This window comes from Scomber scombrus, chromosome 5, assembly GCF_963691925.1.
Source record: "Scomber scombrus chromosome 5, fScoSco1.1, whole genome shotgun sequence".
Lineage (NCBI taxonomy): Eukaryota > Metazoa > Chordata > Actinopteri > Scombriformes > Scombridae > Scomber > Scomber scombrus.
Window position 1 is genome coordinate 7,721,196 of NC_084974.1, and position 20,035 is coordinate 7,741,230.

Consider the following 20,035-nt stretch of genomic DNA (forward strand, 5'->3'; position numbering starts at 1 on the left):
TAAAAAAAACACAATTATTTCAAGTGCATGTTAAAATGAGCATAATCAGTTCTAGTACATAAATTAAATTAGGGTGGATTAGGGTAATATGGGACTATTTTCTATTCAATTATTTTAAAGCTAACTTAGCATATACTGTGTAAATTATATTGTTTAAAATTACACATGTGAACATACAGGCTACTAGTTTTTGAACCTAAAAACTATGAGTATGCACATTTCAGAAAGTTGTGGCAGATATAAGGTTGCTTTGTATAAAAGTATTTCTAAGCTTAAAAACTAACTAGTGTCCCACATTACAAAATCTACAAATTCTGAAACAATTCCAATTCTAAAATTTATATAGCAGCTATCACAGCTTTTCTGTTTCGTCAGGGTGTTTCCTTCCAAACTTATACGCAGTTACACTTCCAGTGATCCAGCAGCTTCACTTCCTGATACACCTGTTTGTCAGGTAGGCGAGACCGCAGCGCAACGGAGACACTGAGTCATGAGAAAAGAGACTATGGACGGAGTTGTATTGAAGCTTTTGACGTAGCTGGGACTTTAAAAAAAAAAAAATATCGTCACACGAGTGAACCCGTTTTTCATATCTAAAATGCATCGACGGCGCCACAGGAATAGCGCTCTGAACGTGGTTTTGCTGCTGTATTTGATCGTTTGTTTAGGTGAGTAAACAGGCCAGAGCGCTGCTGTCATGTCGCTGTTTCATTACAAGTTTCAACCGGGGAAAACTTGTCTGCGTCAGTTTATTGTTGTTTCTGTAGGCTGCTGCTGCCACTTTCCGTTTCTTCAATAACGTCGAATACCGTAGAAAGTATAGTTAACTTTAAAAAAACAACAACGAAAAAAACACCTCTAATAGTAGATAGCAAGTAATGATTTACTAATAGTACTAATCGCACGTTTCAGGCCTACTGGGGAAAAGGTCTGTAGGCCTACATACTATCAAAAGTCATAAGCCTACTTTTTCCTTTTTATTTAGCTTAACTAAAGACAAATTCCAAAAATCTAATTTTAAGTGAACAGCAAACATAGACTTGCCATGAGAATATAGCACAACTATGCAGATAAACAGTGATCCAGTCACAGTGAATTCACCAGCTACTTCAAGTCCTAGAATATGTAGGTTCATTAAGGATTTAATTCATGTTGTGGGGATTAAGTGGAAATTAAAATTAAAAGTTAAAGGTAGTTTCCTCTGTGGATACAGGAACAGCCCATAATAATGACAGGACAGTGTAAAAGCCAGGCTTTGGAGGGATTCTGACAACTGGTATGCACTGAGTTAAGAGCACTGTCTTTTTGCCAAGAACATTTCAAACATGGCTCTGAACTGTGGGCAGTTGTTTGCCTCTCTCTCTCTCTCTCTCTCTGAAAGCATCTGACCTTTTATTGAGGGAATAGAAAATGAGATACATAGAAGCAACTGTGTGTTGTTGGCTTAGACAGAAACACAGTCCACATGAAAATATAAAGGTGGATTAGTGCCATTGCAGTATTAATTTGATAAATAGTTACATTTTGTCCTTTGCCTGGCAACATGTTGTTTGTTCTTGCCGAGGTCACATCAGGACTGTTTTGAAACTATAACAAGATGATGTTGTCTTCTTCCTGACTTTTAGTCCAGATATCTTGTTGTTCATGAAACCAGGTGTCAACATCATCTCTGAAGAGCTTCCAATTTTCCTATCCTGCCACTAATTACAAGACTGTCAGCATCTATCATGTCTTAAAGTTCAAGAGCGTTTCAGGCTGCTTGATTTCTACTTTTATGGAGAGATAGCTTTGTTCATGTTGCTGATGTGCTCACCCCGGAGTCTTTGTAGATAAACCGGGAAGATTACATGATATCTCTCACACTCTTTTGTGTAAGATAAACTCAGTCCTCAACACGGCTGTTGGGGTCTCTGATGGGATCCAGTGGTGTCAATCTAAGATCATATATGTGATCGCAGGGATTATTTTGCTCCTCCTGGGAGAAAAGAATATTTGGTGGCTTTGCTTTGAAATGGGGACGTTTTTTTTAAATTTATGCCCCAACCCCCCCTCCCCAGTAAAAAGCAGTTTTCCATGCTAGGTTGAACTTTAAAGCCATCTTTATTTTTAGCTGCACTGGTGTTGTGGCTTGAGGAATGGCGATGTTAGACAGTCAGTCCACCACTATTCGATAGGTTACCATGAAATTATACAAACATTCATGATCGCCATAGGAAGAGGCCTACTCACGTTTTAGTTTAGATATAAACATCTTTACAACTATTAGATGTATTGTCATACATTTTGTTACAGATATTCAAGATTTGCTATCCTTTACTGCAGTGCCACCAGGAGTTGAGTATTAAAGATGCTAGGTAAGGTATCCTGAGGTCACCAGGGGTTTTGGGTCTTTCAGACATAAGACACCATCACTCAGGTGACCCAGATGAGGTTGATCAAGCCTCAGCTTGTGCCCTATGTGCACTCTCCCACGGATTCGCTCTGTCGGAGCCACCTGCAGGCTTCATGTTGTTGTAGATTGCCCTCCTCCTCCTTCCACAGGAAAGCACCTTACCCTCCACTCTTGTTGGTGGCGGTTGCTTACTAGGCTCTCGTATTTCTCCCTACAATGCTTGGTTCTTAAATGTGAGAATTGAATGCTTTACTGCTTACATTATAGTATATTTAATAATTTGTGGTTTTGGACTGTTGGTCAGACAAAACAAGTTATTTAATGACGTTTCCTTGTGCTCTAGTATATTGTGTTGATTTAGAGACCAAATAATTAATGAATTAATCTCTTGGCAGATTGATACTAAATTACTATTACTGTTAGATTGGTTACTGTTATATATTGAATGTGCCTAGAAGATAAATGCTTAATTATGAACTAAATTAAATCAAACCACACCTGCAAAACTAATGACATCCACCATCAACCTCAGCTACTTTGTATAAAGTGGCAATTAGCAAATGTTAAACTAAGATTGTGGACCTGGTAAATATTACATTAAGCATTTAGCTCAAATCACTGCAGTGCCTTAGCAAAGCCTCACAGAGCTCATATGCTCAACTGAACTCAGTGATCATTCCCATATATGTAAATATCTTTCACATCACTGGTTGGCATGTAATCTTTAGAAATAAAGGAGTGTGAATTCATTCATGTTTTTGAACATTGTGTTAGACCAGTGGTCCTGGCATACTGTGCTTAAGCATCTCTCTTGTTGTTATGGAAATCAGCTGAACCCAACAGTCATTAAAAATGATTTTAATGAGTTTATTTTATCAAATATTTTCTGGTTATAGCAGCTCTCTCTCTCTAAAGAAGCTGTCATTATTCACAGACAATTATGATTAATTGTGGACACTGCTTGGGCTGGCCTCCTTTGGCAGCCGGAATGAGTGAAAACCATGTAAAAAGAGAGAGAGGCTCAGGGACATAAGTTTTATCTTCAGTTGAAGGCCCCTGACAGACAGATGTGTAGTAAGTCTGTCAAATACAACAAGAGAGTCTGGTGTGAAATCTCTATTAGAGTGTCACTCAGTTCAGTGTCTACCAAAAGGAATTTGCCATGCTGACAGTCACATGCCACCACAGTGGGCACATATATAAATGCTATCAAGATTTGTATTTATTGTTTTGCTTACATTAAGAGTAAAATGTCACTCACAATGTGTCATATTACATTCCTTTCAAATATTTTTATTAGAGCACATTGTAGCATTGTTATATTAACCACATCATACACACAAGTATAATGTATATCCATATAGAAATATGTGCAATTAGGACATACTGTCCTCTTTTTGTTTTTAGAACACATAACAATGGTAAATGAAGAACAGATACACATGTATTACAGAATACAGAAAAATAAACAAACAAAAACAAAACCTAAATAAATCCCTCCCTCCCTCCCACCCTACCCAGCCTTACCCTTCCGTCTAAATACTACTTTATTATAGTTAGGGGGAAACATTAATTTCCACTACCAGGTGTGAGATAGTGAATGAGAGGTGACCAAATGTTTTCAAAGTGTGGAAGTTTATCCATAAGAGTATATTTTATTCTCTCAAAATGGAGAGTGTTAGTAAGATCACTAAGCCACATCTTTGTGGTGGGTGTTTCTTTCTTTTTCCAATGCATGAGAAGTAGCTTCTTTGCGATGATGAGACTATAGGAGAGGAAACATTGTTGGTAGTTATTTAACCTTTTAGAATCGTCTGAAATTCCCAAAATAATAGTATGTGGATTAGGCTCCAACTGTATGTTAAGTATTTTAGAGACTAAACTGAAGATATTAAACCAAAAGATCTTAACCTTGGGACACAAGGCGAAGCTGTGAAGCAACGTGTCTTCTGCAACAAGGCATCTGTCACAAATAGGGGACGTCTCAGGATATATTCTATGTAACCTCTCCTTAGAATAGTGAAGACGATGTAGAATCTTAAAGTGAATTAGGCAGTGCCTGGCATTATTAGAACAACGATGAGTATGTTCCAAACTCTTTTCCCATAGAGGGTCCGGGATCTCAGTGCCCATTTCTTCCTCCCATTTTGTTTTTATTAAAGTGGAGTTCACTGGATTGATAGACTGCAAAGTGTCATATATATAAGATATCGATTTTTCTGGGCAAGACATGGGCCGGAGGCATCTATCAAGAGAAGAGCCTGAGAAAGTCTCAAAATTATGCAAATATTTTCTTACATAGTCCCTAATTTGCAAGTATCTAAAGAAACTACTACTCGGTATATTATATTTACTCTGTAGTTGTGTAAAGGATGCAAAAATGCCTCTAATGTACAGCTCACCTATTGTATGGATGCCTCTGTTCTTCCAGAGATTAAAAGTATTATCCAGAGTGGATGGAGGAAACGTAGGGTTCCCAGTGATAGGTAAAGCATAAGATATGGGTTTCAACTTAAAGTGTGATTTGATCTGTTTCCAAATACGTACTGTACTGTGGATCATCACATTGCTATTGTACAGAGACTTCTCAATAGTGTAAGGTGCCAGAAGGATGGCCCCTATAGAGTTAGGTTGGCATGTCTCTTGTTCTAATTCAAGCCAGTTGGGTGGGGTAGCTGTGTTATCCAGCCAGTATGCCATAATCTTGATTTGTGAGGCCCAATAATATGATAAAAAATTCGGGAGTGCCAAGCCACCTTCTATTTTAGCTTTACAAAGGTGTTTCTTGCCAATTCTATGGGTTTTGTATTCCCATAAGAAAGGGAGCACAATCGAGTCTATCTTTTTAAAGAAAGATTTGGGGAGAAACACTGGAATGTTCTGAAATAAATATAGTAATTGGGGCAAGAAAATCATTTTGATAGCATTCACTCTGCCAAGTAATGAAATTGGCAAGGTCTTCCAGAACTGTATATTTGACTGTAATTTAGACAACAGTGGTGGGAAATTCTCCTTAAATAAATGAGAGTGGCACTTTGTGATCTGAATTCCTAAATACGTGAATTTTTCTGAAGATACACTAAAAGGGAGGTTCTGTAACCAGGCAATATTCTGTACGTGCACGGGCATTAGCTCGCTTTTATTCCAATTTATCCTGTAACCAGAGAAGGTCCCAAATGAATTTATTTTATCGAGTATCCGTGAAATCGTGACTTGGGGCTGAGAGATAAATAATAAAACATCATCGGCATATAATGAAATTTTGTTTATAGATTTTTGTGTATTATAACCATGAATTAAAGGGTCTGAGCGGATACTCTCGGCAAGGGGTTCGATTGCTAAAGCAAAAATTAAGGGGGAAAGGGGGCACCCTTGTCTCGTTCCTCGATGCAGTCTAAAACGGGGGGACAATATTTGATTAGTCAGTATCTGTGCACAGGGGTTGTTATAAAGAAGCTTTACCATTGAAATAAATTTTTCTCCAAAATTAAATCTCTTTAAAATTTCAAATAGATAAGGCCACTCGACTTGGTCGAATGCCTTCTCAGCATCGAGTGATAGGATGGCTAGCTCTTCTTTTGGTCTATCAGTAGCATACATGATATTAAATAAACGTCTAAGATTGAAAAAAGAATTTCTACCTGGTATAAAACCAGTTTGGTCAGGATGTACTAATTTATCTAGAAAGGGGCTCAATCTATTAGCCAAAATTTTTGAAAATAATTTCCCATCTAGGTTTAACAGAGAAATAGGGCGAAAAGAGCCAACCTCTTCAGGGTCCTTACCCTTTTTATGTATCACTGTAATAACCGCTTCTGTTAAAGTAGGAGGTAGGACACCAACCGTGTGGGCTTGAGTGAACACCCTATGTAGATATGGGCAGAGGGTGTCATTAAATTTTTTATACAGCTCACCTGGAAGGCCATCAGGGCCTGGAGCTTTATTGCTTTTAAGTGAAGTGATAGCCTTTCTAACTTCTTCAACAGAAATTTCAGAGTTCAGCTGAGCTGCCTCATTTTCATCTAGTTGGGAAAGATTGCACCTATTTAAGAAATCTTGCATAGCTGTATAGTCTGTATCGTTTTTGGAAGTGTACAGATTTTTATAAAATTGGAGAAATCGATCATTAATGTCCTTGGGTTTAATCAGAATCTCACCCTTATCAGATTTAATTTTATGTATTGTGCGATCATTTTCCTGTTTTCTGAGTTGCCGGGCTAAGAGTCTATGTGGCTTGTCATTAAACTCAAAATATTTTTGTTTTGTATATAAAAATGCCTTGCTAATCTTTGCCGAGAGTATCTTGTTATATTCATATTTTAAGGCTGATATCTTTTTATGCAAGTCACTGGAAGGAGTTTTGGCATTTTCTTTATCCAGAAGGTTAATTTGGTTGTCTAATTCAAGTAGTCTAGCTTTGTTCATTTTCCTTCTAGATGCTTCAAATGAAATGATAGAGCCTCTAATAAATGCTTTGAATGCCTCCCATAGAACACAAGGGGTGGTCTCTGAATTATCATTAGTATCAAAATAGAGGGATATCTGAGCTTTTAAATAATCACAGAACTCTTTTTCGGTTAGTAAAAGAGGGTTTAGCCTCCAGTTCGTCTGTGGCTTCACCATATTTTGAATATTCAGAGTACACGTAAGGGGACTGTGATCTGAGATCAAAATATTGTGGTATTTCGTATCTACAGCATACGGCGTTAGTTTTGCATCTATGAGAAAATAATCTATCCTGCTGTAAGAGTTATGTGTTGCAGAGTAGAATGAATAATCTCTACCAGTCGGATTGGCTATTCTCCAAATGTCAGACAGATTAGTATTGTTGATAAATGTATTAAGAAAGACACTTGAATTACTCTTATCTGCTCTGCGAGTGGAAGACCTGTCCAAATACGGATCTAACACGCAATTGAAGTCCCCTGCAATAATCAAATTAGTTTGGGACAAATCTGGTATAAGAGACATCGCCCTCTGAAAGAATGATGGATTGTCTATATTCGGAGCGTATATGTTCATTAAGGTGAGAGGAGTAGAATATATTTCCCCAGTTACAATCAGAAACCGACCTTCCTTATCAGATATTGTATCCTTGTGAATGAAGGGAACACCTTTCCTTATCATAATTGCTGTACCTCTTGCTTTAACATTAAATGATGAGTGGTATACATTATTGATCCATTTACACCTTAATCTGACGTGAGAGTCTTTTTTCAAGTGGGTTTCCTGTAAGAATATCAGATCTGGTGCTAATGATTTAAGATGAGCAAAGATTTTACCTCTTTTTATTGGATTGTTAAGTCCACGCACATTCCAGCTAGCTAAGGTTAGACCCTTCCTTCCTTCTCTTGTATTCAGATCATCTTGTATTGGCATATCAGAAAAAAAGTAGAGTAAATAACAGTTCCAATTAGTTCATCTTTAAATTGTGATTTTACAGTAGTAAGACGGCTAAATCCCATCCCTCCCTTCCCCTTCCTATAAGCTCTTCTAAACCCCCTGGAACAAACTGAGTAAACAAAGAACAAGAACATTTCTAGCCAATACTAAACAAGCGTATGGCACGAAAGTACTTCGGGAAGTATTCAAAAAATGATAATAATGAGAGAGAAAAAAAAAAAAAAAAAGAATAAAGTCTAACCAAAAACTATTACTTCCCTGAGCTGTTACTGTTGACCTTTGTTAACTTTAGTAACTACTGCTTCTCAAAAAACGATAGCTCGTCAGATTCATTTGAATAAAACAAAAACATTTACACTGTCAGGTATAAAACGGTTCTAGTGTAGCCTAACGTACAGTCTCACCATATTTTGATGGATTGAACCAGTATGTATAACTGCTGGAGCGATCACTCGTTCAGATTCCACACATATTGCCAGCCAGTAGTGTGTGTTACCTTTTGGTGAATAGACAAGCGAGAGGAGAGCGAGAGGGAGAGAGAGAGAGGGGGAGAAAGAGAGAGACTCACGCAACTGTCACAGACAGTCCATTTCCTCACGTTGCTCTCCATGGTGTTGTATGCAGCTCGCTATCCACCCAGCTGGGCCACTTGTTGTGTCTATTCCTCTGTTATTGTCTAATGTGGCTGACCAAAGTGTTTCTCGGCGTAATCTTGAGCTTCCCTCGGGTCGGTAAACGACATTTTCACTCCTCCGTGCGTCACCATCAGCCTGGCAGGATAAATCAGTCCGTACCTGACGTCCGATCTTCCTCGTAGCAATTCTCTGACTTTAGTGAACGCAGCTCTCTGTTTGACCACAGAAGGAGGGAAGTCTGGAAATATGTGTATTTTCCGCCCCTGGTATTCCAGCTTATTCTTTTCCATGGCCCTACGTAGTATTTCCTCACGGACGTGGTAGTAGTGAAGTCTTAAGATGAAGGGTCGCGGGGGGTCCTCTGGTTTCGGTTTCTGGCGGTTTATCCTGTGTGCCCGATCTATCAGTGGTTGCTCCGGCAGAGACAGCGCTTCGGTTAGGAGTTGTGAGATGAACTCTCTGGGCCGTGGCCCCTCTTTTCCCTCCGGTATTCCTATAATCCTGATATTGTTCCGTCTGGAGCGCGCCTCGAGGTCCTCACATTTTTCATCCAGGTGTTTAACTTTAGTTGTCAGATGATCCACTGTAGTTTGCAGTGTGGAGAGGATGTCAGAGTGGGTTGAAGCGCTTTCTTCTAGCTCTTTTAGAGCGGTCTCGTGCACTGCTGATATGCCTCTCAGCTCAGAAATAGATTTCTGGACGTTTTCATTAAGTGATGAGATCTCGCCCCTGATGGTAGCAGAAACTTCTGTGATGCGGTTTTCTATGGTGGCACAAACCTCTGATCTGATCCGGTTCACATCTGCGCTTAAAGCAGCGATGGCCGCGAGCACCGTCTTGTTAGAGGGTTCATCCATAGTACTGTCGTCGGTTTCCGGGGCCTCCGAGTAAGGTGTGCTCGGGGCTTCTGGGCCTGTCTCAGGTGACTCGCTCTTCTTGGCCTTCGTTCTAACCATTACGAAAAACGAGCAGAATATTTTGTTCCGGTGATTACCTAAACGTTTATATACTTAACGAAGTGGGTAACATTCAGTAGATTTGCGTTTTTGCTCAGTTTTGAACGGATTTTTGACGAGCTACCTGGAGGTGCGTCTTAGTCTTCCATTGCTCGCTCCTCCCCCCCCATATTACATTCCTCCATTTCATCTTTCACCCCTGTCCTCTTTGTCACTCCACCTTCACTTTTTTCTTTACTCCTCTCTACCATTTCACCTCCAGCCCCTTCCCTAGTCTCCTCCATCACAGTAAATTCTCCAGCTGAGATCCATGCATCCAAAGGGGACACCGTCACCTTGTCCTGCACTTTCGCCTCCACCAGTAGACCGACCAGTAAGATGAATGTTGACTGGTCTTACAGGCCCCAGAGTGGAGGACCACCAAATACAGTGAGTATACAGAACTACTGTGTGAGCGAAGCTGAATTATACATACTACTGCAACAGTTAAACTTAACATGTTTCCATTGAAGCAGTCCATTCAGAATATAAAGATACTCTCTTTGTACTTGTATTGGTGAGAAATTCATTTTTCCCAGGACAATTTTGCAGAGGAAAACATATCTTTAAAACACATGTATTGATTGTTCTTGGGTCTGATATAAACTCTGACGCTTTAAAAGAACAAAGAAACAGACACTGCGCAGTGTACTAGATGAATGTTGATGCAAGATAGGAAGAAATGGGATGAATGTAATGCTACTGATAGTTACATTTAGTTTCACTGCTGGAGGAACCATCTATGATTTTCTAAAAAAGAAAAGAAAAAAAAGGTGCATTTGAAAGTATCAAAGTATTAAGTTCATTAACTTTATCTGGTTACAGATTCATGGGTTTTTTCCTCTTTTAATTGGGTTACGATCCTGAGGGAAAAACTCACTTATTCTCTGGTTGTACTGGATTGCATTACATATCAAAAGGAGCTGAAGCGATTACTTGATTTTGATTGAGAGAAATGTATCAATTTATTGTTTCAGTCATTTGCTAATTTTCTTATGATATGATAATACGATGAATTTGGGGTCTGGGAAACTGTGATGGATATTTTGTGCCATTTTCTGACATGTTTCATTATTAATAGATGATGAAAATAATTAGTAGTCATGGTCCAACTCAGGTTTAAATGATTTAATATGCACTGAATTCAAGGCATCATTATATTCTCACCTCACACAGACTGTATTAAGTGTGCAGGTATGTGACGTTCATTGCTCACACTTTACAAACATGACTTGTTTGAATATGTGCTTGCTTTATTTGCATTCTAGCTTGCTTTACTCCTGTTGACTTTTTCTCCTGCATGTACAATATGCCATGATGGAAATACTTTGTGTTTGTACGCTTTATCAGCATCCCTCTTATACAAAAAGCACATTCCCACCCAGCCTCCATGTCTTTCAGAGGCTTTCCCAGGAAACCCCGGCTGGTCAGCTACCTTAATCCCCCTTCCTCTTGTAGTGGTATTGTGGTCTTGTTCTAAATGCGAGCCGATGTTTCCATCCCAACCCATAACTGCACTCAGTCCTTTAACCCTGCACACTCAGGGTTCAGTTTCAGTGACTAATCCACTAAAATCTACCACATAATTTAAGCACTTCCATTTTGACTTGAAGACAGCCATCAAATGTGGTTTTATGTAATTGTATTTGCACCACTGGAATCCATAGTGTGGTAGTTGCAACTGTATATGCCATAATTTCCTATAGGAGCACTCAGAGTTAAGTGGAGCCTAATGTTTTGTGGCTCCACTGATATGGAGTGCTGTTGGTGGAGTCATTAAGATGTAGTTGTCTGGTTTCAAAGTGTGTAAAGGGAGGAATGTTATATCGAGAGGGTGTTAGCTTGCATGTTTGTCTCAGTCGGCAGACAGCATGGTGTTACCTCACAGAGCTGCAAAGGTATTAGCGAAAAGGTGTGCCATCTGCTACCTAAAAAACTGCCAGTGTCCATATTCCCATTCGACCCAACCAGACTGGTTTGTTCTCTTTATCACAGATAAATAATGTGCGGCAGTCTCCTGATATGGTCCACTGATGGAACCAAGTCTGGAAGTTTCTAATTTCTATTTCTATGCCTTCATTTACTTTCCATCCAATTTCATTAGCAGTTTTGGCTGGTTTATTGGCTTGTGTGTCCCTGGCCGTATATCACACTGGGAAAGACCATGAATAAGCATGCGAAAAGCTCCATCAGAAATATAGTTTTGCAGCGAAAGCTTTAGTGTCAATCTGAATTGCTGCAGTGCTTCAGTGGCTTGCATAATAACCTCAGTCCTGATGAGAATTAATTTTGTAGATGGGAGAAAGAGAGGCTGAATGTTAAATCAAATATCAGTGGAAGCTGATGGTATAATTGGAGGATTTGGCAATTGAATTCTGTTGAATAATGCTCTAAATAAATCCATTATGATGATCTAAAACTTTAGACACTGTCGTTAATAAGCCAGTGAATGCTGGCTATGAAGCGATCGTCTAAATGCTCGACTAGGTTTGGAGCATAGGTGGCCCCAGTTGAAAACAATCCTTGGCAGTGTTTGCTGTATCTCCTGAGTTTGAAAGCACCATTGGGTCTTGTGTTTGTTTTCATACTGAGCAGACTATGCAGTCATTGGACTCAAGCTGCTCTCGTGTAGGCTGAGCTGTGCCAAGCCCTCAAATGATCAGCCGAGGATGAATAAGTGAGCAGGACTAGCTTTATCTCTGCTATGCCAGCAATCAGGCTGCCTGAAAAATGCAGTTTATAGGCTGTAAAACCATAAAGCTGTGTCAGTGATTGTTCAGGTGAGTCTATGTTTGCTTTTGATTTTTTTTTTGCCTCAGTGTATTAAAATGACATACAGTTATCTTTGCTGACACTGTAAACTTTTAGGTAGTATAAGGAGGCATACAGTTTTTTCACGCCATAATTATACATCTAGATCCTGTACATACTATATATAGATTTGATTATGAAAACACAGATTTAACACATTTTAAGTAAGATGAAAATGCTTGTTTTTCTTTATATTTTCATTTACCGTAAAAAAACGTGTATATGACACACCTTCAACGCAACTTTTTTTCATTTAAAAGTGGGGTGTGTCTTACACACTGGTGTGTCCTATTCAGCAGTAATATACAGAGAGAGTCTGGATCTGGATGTGATTATAGGCATGTAAAAGGCTGTCCACACTAAGAATGATAACTATAACAATAACTATAAACATAATCATGTGAGCATCAACACTTATAAACTATAACATCATAAACAGCAGTGTCAGGACCCATTAGGCGGGTTCACTGGCAGGTGTTGATTCAGTCTGTTGATCAGAAGTATTTCAGGACACTAGTTCGAGACTGCAACAGATGTTGAAGTGTGATATGCAAAAGATGAGCAGGTTTTATTGAGCTGTGGCAGAGACACACAGTATTTATTTATTTTATGGAATTTAAATAGTTCAAATTGAGCTGATTTATTGCCTGCATTTGTTTTCATGAAGCTTGGTTACAGGGCGATGAATAATTGATTTAGCAGTCTAAAATGGGATGTAACACTGGGTGTGGCATTGATAAAAAGATAGTGAGTTTCATCTCATTTTGTTTTAAAGTGCAAAGTGCCTTTTAGAATAATAGTTTAAATTAGAGCAATATCACAAGGCTTTCTGTGCTCACATGTGTTACATTGCTGTCTGGGAAGTTCCAATCTTGAGATAAAGAAACATCCTGATCTGGCACATCCTCTGAGTCCATTAATAGTGTGACAGGGACAGTGCATATAAATAACATATCGGAAAATATACCGGAGTTAACCAGAAAGGCTCATTTTCAGCTGCAGTCCCTGGGCAAGAATATAGTAGAAAGCACAAATGTTATGCATGAAAGCACTGAAATTAGAATGAACAATAAACCCAGTGAAAATATGCAAATACAAAAAAAGCCTGCACTACACTGAGACGACAAGATAGCTCTTAAAACACAAGTCTAGTCTTGGACTAGATTGAATCCCTGTCCGGGAAATCGACTCATTGTCTTCTAGGAATAAGGTAATCTCCTCGATCTAGTAGTTCAGCTTGTTTTTAATGTGATGTAGGTACAGAGTGGTGGAGGAGCCATATTGTGTAATACCTTGAAAACAGGACACAGTCTACTGTATTTAACCATGTTTTCCCAGCTTAGTAAATTGTGCTTTTTCAAAATGTTGATGGTATCCTCTTGGCTTCTTTTCTCAGGTTTTTATTGTTCATTTTTTACAGGGATTCTGTTGGCTTCAGTGGGTTTTATTGACGTGTGTGTCCCTAACTTGTCAGACAGTCCATGATGTGTGGGAGGATTGTTGTATTCATGAACATTTTAGCTACATTAGTGGTCATGCAGCTCCTCGTAAATTTGAAACTGGCCAGCATTCCTTGCAGCTTTTTTTTTAAATGCGTGATGTGAAAAACAGATTTGAATCAACAGTCATGCCAAAAGTATTTAAACTGAAACATTGATCTGTTTCTAGAGACTTTAACTTGATCTAGGTCCAGTGTTGAGGTTGTGAATAACATGCTGACTCTTTTTTTTTAAACTAAAGCTGAAAGCAGGATTGAAAAAGCCACATGGTAACTTTTACCATAACAGCAGACAATTTTTAATGCTTCATCTTTGTTTTTGACATGAACAAAGACAAGTTGATCTTTATTGGCTCTAATAGTTTGTCTCTGATTTCTGGAACATTTCATTTGTAAATGGGTTGAATGTGATGTCAAACTGTGAAGGGAGTAGTCACAGTGTGGCATCCTTCCATGGGTGCGATTTAGGACAAATATTCACAACCCTCCACTTGTTATAATAAAGGTCCTGGAGTGAGAAGGGCATTATTATACTAAAAACTGATGTTCTCTACTCACTAGGGAGGCTTTGTGTCTTTTTAACACACTTTGGGTCAAACACGAGGCAGCTGCAAAAGCATCCATAATGTTTTGAGAAGAAATCGATAGCTTCCCTCTGCTCTGCTTTGACAGTACAGATGATGGCCGTGAGGCTCTGATCTTATCCTGCAAATATTCTGAAAGCTTCTGTTTATTGAAGCTTTCAAGCCCCTCATCTGACTCAACCAGGTCAAGACCAGATGCAATTGAGAAGAGGAATATCTGACTGCTCGTATTACTTAATTACATACTAATTATATTCTGTAATCTTTTCTTTTTTGGTCTTTTAAAATGTTTCTCCCATTTTTAAAGCAGTTTTAAACAAAGTTACTCCTTCATGTTGATGTAGTTTGAAACCTTACTCGACTCAGATTCTACACAAGATTCTACTTGTCGCTTTGTGCTGAACTCTGCAGTCCAGATTTTGCAGTTATTCATACCACTACATAAACAAACTCAATGTACTGCTCAGCTCTACAGTACATGAACCCTGGGTCAGACCCACTTATTATCTATGTCCTTTCTGCTTGTCTCTTTCTTACTTTGCCACAACTTGATCTCTCTTTGAGCTTTCAGTGAGTTAACATCGAATGTATAGAAAGTAAACAAAAGGTTAAACAACAACATAAGACACAATGCAGCACACAAGCGGAATCTAAGACCAATAACAAATAATATTAACACTCAACCTCTCTGCCTCATCTTCACCTCCTATCTGGTTACTAATTAGGGCCTCATTAAACCTACAAAAACACAAACTCTACTCTCTTAGTTCACATATACTGTAGTCTATTCCGCCCCCTCCAATTACACACACACACACATACACACACACACACTCTGGATGACATGTTTTGGAGAGGTCTGGGTCAGCTTTTCTTGCGAATAATGCAGAGATGTAGTTTGATGTTGGTAAAATTTACCAGGGCTCTAAAATGCGACCAATTTGGTCACATATGCAACCTAATTTCTCAATGGTGCGACTACAAAAAATCTGAGGTCGCACCGGTGCGACCAGCTGTTCCAGCTGTGAAAGTCTCCCTGTGGTTCAACCTTCAACAACAGACACACATTAGGCCCATATCGTGGTCTAAACCAATCAGAGATAGTTAAGGGCGGGACCCCCCTCTGATTGGCCGTGGTCCAGATATTCCTGTGTGTAATGCGTGTGCTGCAGTCAGACAGAGAGAGTGGATGTAGAGTGCATGTAGCCGTGGATGACAAGATGAAAAGAACGATTGACAACTTTTTCGTGAAGAATGTTAAGTTAAGGCCTGATCCATCCGAAAATCATAACGAATGCTCTGACACGGAGCCACCAACCTCCCAGGTTATGTCAAGCCCTAGTCAGGAGACGGCATCAGATAATGAGCCACATACCATCGACTCTGTATGGAAGCCCATTTCCGCCACTGTGATGAAAAAAAAAAGATCCTGTAAGTCATTATAATGAAAAACTATCTCAAAATAATGACTTAGTATTTTCAAAATAATGAGAAACTATCTCAAAATAATGAGAAACTGTCTCATAATAATGATTATTTCATTTATCTTGAGATGTTTTAAGTTTAAATTTCAGCTCAGTGAGGCACTTTAAGCACCAACACTTTTCAGTGAAGTTACCTTTCTTGTGGAATTGTTCAAATAAAGAACTTTATGTTGACCAGATTGTTAGTTAATCATTTACATGTCAATACTGCCTATATGGACAGCTATTTAAAAAACGTGAACCTGTAAAAATGCGGTGTTGAATGCGATATGGTCGAAAATTTGGGTGCACCTAACTTTTGTGCTGGTGCACCTAAGAAAAAAAGTTAGGTGCACCAGTACAACCAGTGAAAAAAGTTAGTTTAGAGCCCTGTGTACTATTTTTACATAGTTGGTACACACGTGTGAGTTTTCATTTCTTTTGCTCGATAACATTTGTGTTCATATTTCTTGGATTGAGCGCCTAACTCTCTTCACTCTACTATCGACAATATTTCCAATAGAAAAAGTTCTAATACCATCTGCCTCACCACCTGTTGCTCTAGACACTTCTCCTTAACCAAAAAAAGAGATAACTTAGATGTAGGAGTCATTAGTCTTATTATACGCTTTCTGAACAAGAAGGATTTTCTTTTTTACTTTTGTGTTTTCTCCCTGCACTAACACACCTCATTAAATATTACTATACGCCCTAGCTCAGGGCATACTTCATTTAACCACACCTATCTATTTTAAACAAATAAAATCTCTTTTTTTCCCTCTCTCTTCTCCCTCCAGTTTTTCCACTTCTCCTCACAGTCGTTCCCTCCTCGTACGGGTCAGTTCGCTGGTCGTATCCGGTGGTCGGGAATCCCTGCGCGTGGGGAAGCCTCCATCTCTCTGATCAACGCCACCCTGAATGATAACGGGACATACACATGCTCTGTCAGAAACCCTCCCGATGTCCACGGCGCCACCACATCACACACTGTACTCACTGTCACTCCAAAGGGTAAAAGAGACTTACCACCTCATTATATGTACAATTGAACACATGTAGCATAGCAGTTTTTACAATCTGGACTCTTTTGAATGTTATTGTCTAAGACATCATCGTTTGGCCTGATTTGAACCCAGGTGTTTATATTTGGCTCATCTCACAATAAACTGTATAACTGTGTAAATGAAAAGTCACAGCTGAGTAGAAGATGTTTACTGCTAAACAGGCTAAATAAAGACTAATCCAAACATCTTTTTCTAGTTTGTGTAAGCTTGTCATGATGTTAGCTGTATTGCCTCACATGTTTTAGTTTTTCTCTGCTGTCAGCTGACTGCAGATGGCTGGAGGCAGAGATGTAAATTAGATTAGATGTAAGGTACCCTATTTTACAGGCTGACATGAATGTTTTTGACCTACATTTCTAGTAGTCATACTAAAATGTGTTTAACTGATGCAATATAGGGGTTCTTTAAAGGATAGGTTGACTTTTGCCACATGCTTGCACACAAGCAAGCAAGCAAAGTTAATTTATATAACACCTTTCTCAGATAACAGTCAAAGTTCTTCACAGTCAAATAAATAAAGTTAAATACAATCAGATCAAACAACGACACCTGGTTAATATATATTGGGGGAACAGACACACAATACACAATACTTATTACTTTACCATTATCCAGTGTAAACAGGAGTACCATGTACATTAACTGTTGTAATATACATAGGGGGACATCATTATTGTTTTAAGACAGACTTGGGTAATTTGAGAGAGTTTTGTTTTGTTGTGGCTCTCACAGCTCCACCACTAAATTGTTGAGAAGTGATTATTTATTGCTACTGAGTGTTACTGGATACAGTATACTATATGTGCTATGTGCTGTATATTGTGTGTCTTTGTAACAGCTTGGTAACGTGTTTCTAATGACCTCACATCCACCCTCCTCCTCCTCAGCGGCCAGCATTCGCTTCTCTGATGTTGCGGTCCTCCTCGCTTTCATCCTCCTCCCCTCCGCTATCATCACCCTTGTTCTGATTGGACGGATACTCTGTCCCAAGAAACAACGGAACCAATCGAAAGCCTACAGATCACCCATAGAGGTCACGGAGGGGTGAGTAGATTGATTCAACCAATCGCTGAAGTGGGTCTCCTGGGGGTAATGCTAGTTGTTGCTGGCTTTGATGGTTATGCTTCTGATGGACGTGCTTCTGGATTGCTAATTGAATGAAGGTTAAACAAGAATTTAAGTTAGAGTTGAGGGTTTGATTTCAGGAGGATCTGCTTGTTATAGAAAGGTGCCATGAATCAAGCGGCGTGTCCTGCAGTTAAGTCTGCAGGCTGATTTATAGTGTAGCACTGTGGTCTGAACTCATGTCCACAAGAGCTGGTATTTGCTCTTTTTGCTGATTTAATACAGGAATATAAATGTTAAACAAGCCATCGCTGTTCTAATCCATGTTTAACAGGCGACTGTATTACAGTGACAGGATTATGTAAACAAGGATGTAGCAGCAGCAGCAGCAGCAGCACCTTAAGGTCACTTTGCTTTTATTATTTTTAACAAAAAGGCAATTTATCATAATATGCTCACCATTCTTTGACATTTCTATTTGTTTTCAGCTTCGTTCTTTATTTTCATTACTTCGAGATAATATCTGCCGCACCTCTTTTGCATTTCTCATACATTGTTCTTTACTTCCTGAAACCACAATGAGATGATTTACTCTAAACTGCACACCAACAGGAAAGAAAATAATCTCAGTGTGATTCATCAGTGGGCTCTTTAAAAAGAGTAATAGCTGTAAATCAGTAAACATCAAAGAACCTTGTTGCTGAAATGGCATTTTTCTCATTCGGACTAATGCTTGAAGCATGTAAATACAATGTCAAAAATAACAGGCAGGCTTTTTCATGGTGATTGTACGTATGATTATTGTGATTACTCACTGTCTTTGCTGTCCATTCTGCATTCATCAGGGAGGAGTACAGCATCAATCCACCAGAGGCTGGAGAAAGCAGGATCACATGCTGTGACCTATGTCTGATGGTACAGTACAGAACATTTGATTATGCTTCACTGTCCTCCAACCCCATAAATAACTTAATGAGACATGTCTGCCAGATCTGTTTCAAATGTTTAATTTTACATTCCCTCTGTCTGACAACAGAACTTGAGAGTTTATAAAATATTGATTTTTTTTTTCAGTGTAGTTGCTCTATGTCTGGGTCTATATATATATGTGTGTGTGTGTGTGTGTGTGTGTGTGTATGTGTGTGTGGCTTCATCTGACTGTTTCGTCTGTCTGCCCAGGACTCAGACGGTGAGGATGAGTACTACAGCATAAAAAAGAGGCCTCCTATGGATGAAGACTATGCTGAGTCTCAGTTCTAGAGAACCCTGCTGGTTGGGAAGAGTAACTGCAGTATGTGGACCCGCTGGTGCCTTCTTTTAATGAAAGGTACTGAACAGAAATCAATGCTGGATTCATATCTTCTGTGCCACAGTCAACCACTCACCCAGTCGCTTGGGTGATGATTACTTTTCATGGTGACCGCTTTGGAAGCAACATGAAGAAGTGTATTTTTTTTAATATCTCTCCAGCATTATGAAATATGTCAATAAAGATTTGGCTTTTGTCTAGAATCTCCTAAAGTCTCCAAGCCCTCTCCAAAACAAGTTGACTGTTTTTTTTTTGTTTTTTTTTAATATCAGTGAGCGAAGATATTTTCTGTTTATTTTGTCCGGAAAGGTCCACAGCTGATTCTGTTGACGTACCCTGTAAACACAAACACATAGATTAGCAGTATATATTTTATATCTTAAACATTTATATGTATGTCAGTCTAAAACTTCCTCTTGTGAAGGAGATAGATATGTTTTGTCTAATTTATTGTCTAAGCTGTTGATACCTTTGTTTACCTGTAGTGGAGCATTTCTGTCATATCTTTAATATTTGAACATAAAAGACATAATGGTTTGATTTTGAATGCGGATGTGACCACTTTGTAGTGTTTATACTATACAGTATATTTGCAGTATCTTTAGTCCCCTGCATATTACTATAGGATGTCTTGATTTCAACATCTGCAACTCCCTGCTTGTTGTACTTTGGTGACGTCTGAGTTTGGATGTGGTCTCTTGTGGATGTAGATATTTGATATGACATGAACTGAATTTTGGTTATGGATGTACAACTTTCTTTTGCTGATAAAAATTTTAGCAACATTTTTGCTTAAATAAATTGTTAATGAGCGGA

At 38.9% G+C, this 20,035-nt stretch overlaps 1 protein-coding gene across 1 annotated transcript; it reads left to right on the forward strand.

Moving 5' to 3' along the window:
* The first annotated feature begins 425 nt into the window (after positions 1–425).
* Positions 426–20,035, forward strand: mpzl3 (myelin protein zero-like 3). Its single transcript, XM_062419847.1, has 6 exons — positions 426–668; positions 9,649–9,815; positions 16,579–16,792; positions 17,733–17,889; positions 18,756–18,825; positions 19,090–20,035. The coding sequence occupies exons 1-6, from the start codon at positions 599–601 to the stop codon at positions 19,168–19,170; spliced, it is 759 nt and encodes a 252-aa protein (XP_062275831.1). The 5' UTR covers positions 426–598; the 3' UTR covers positions 19,171–20,035.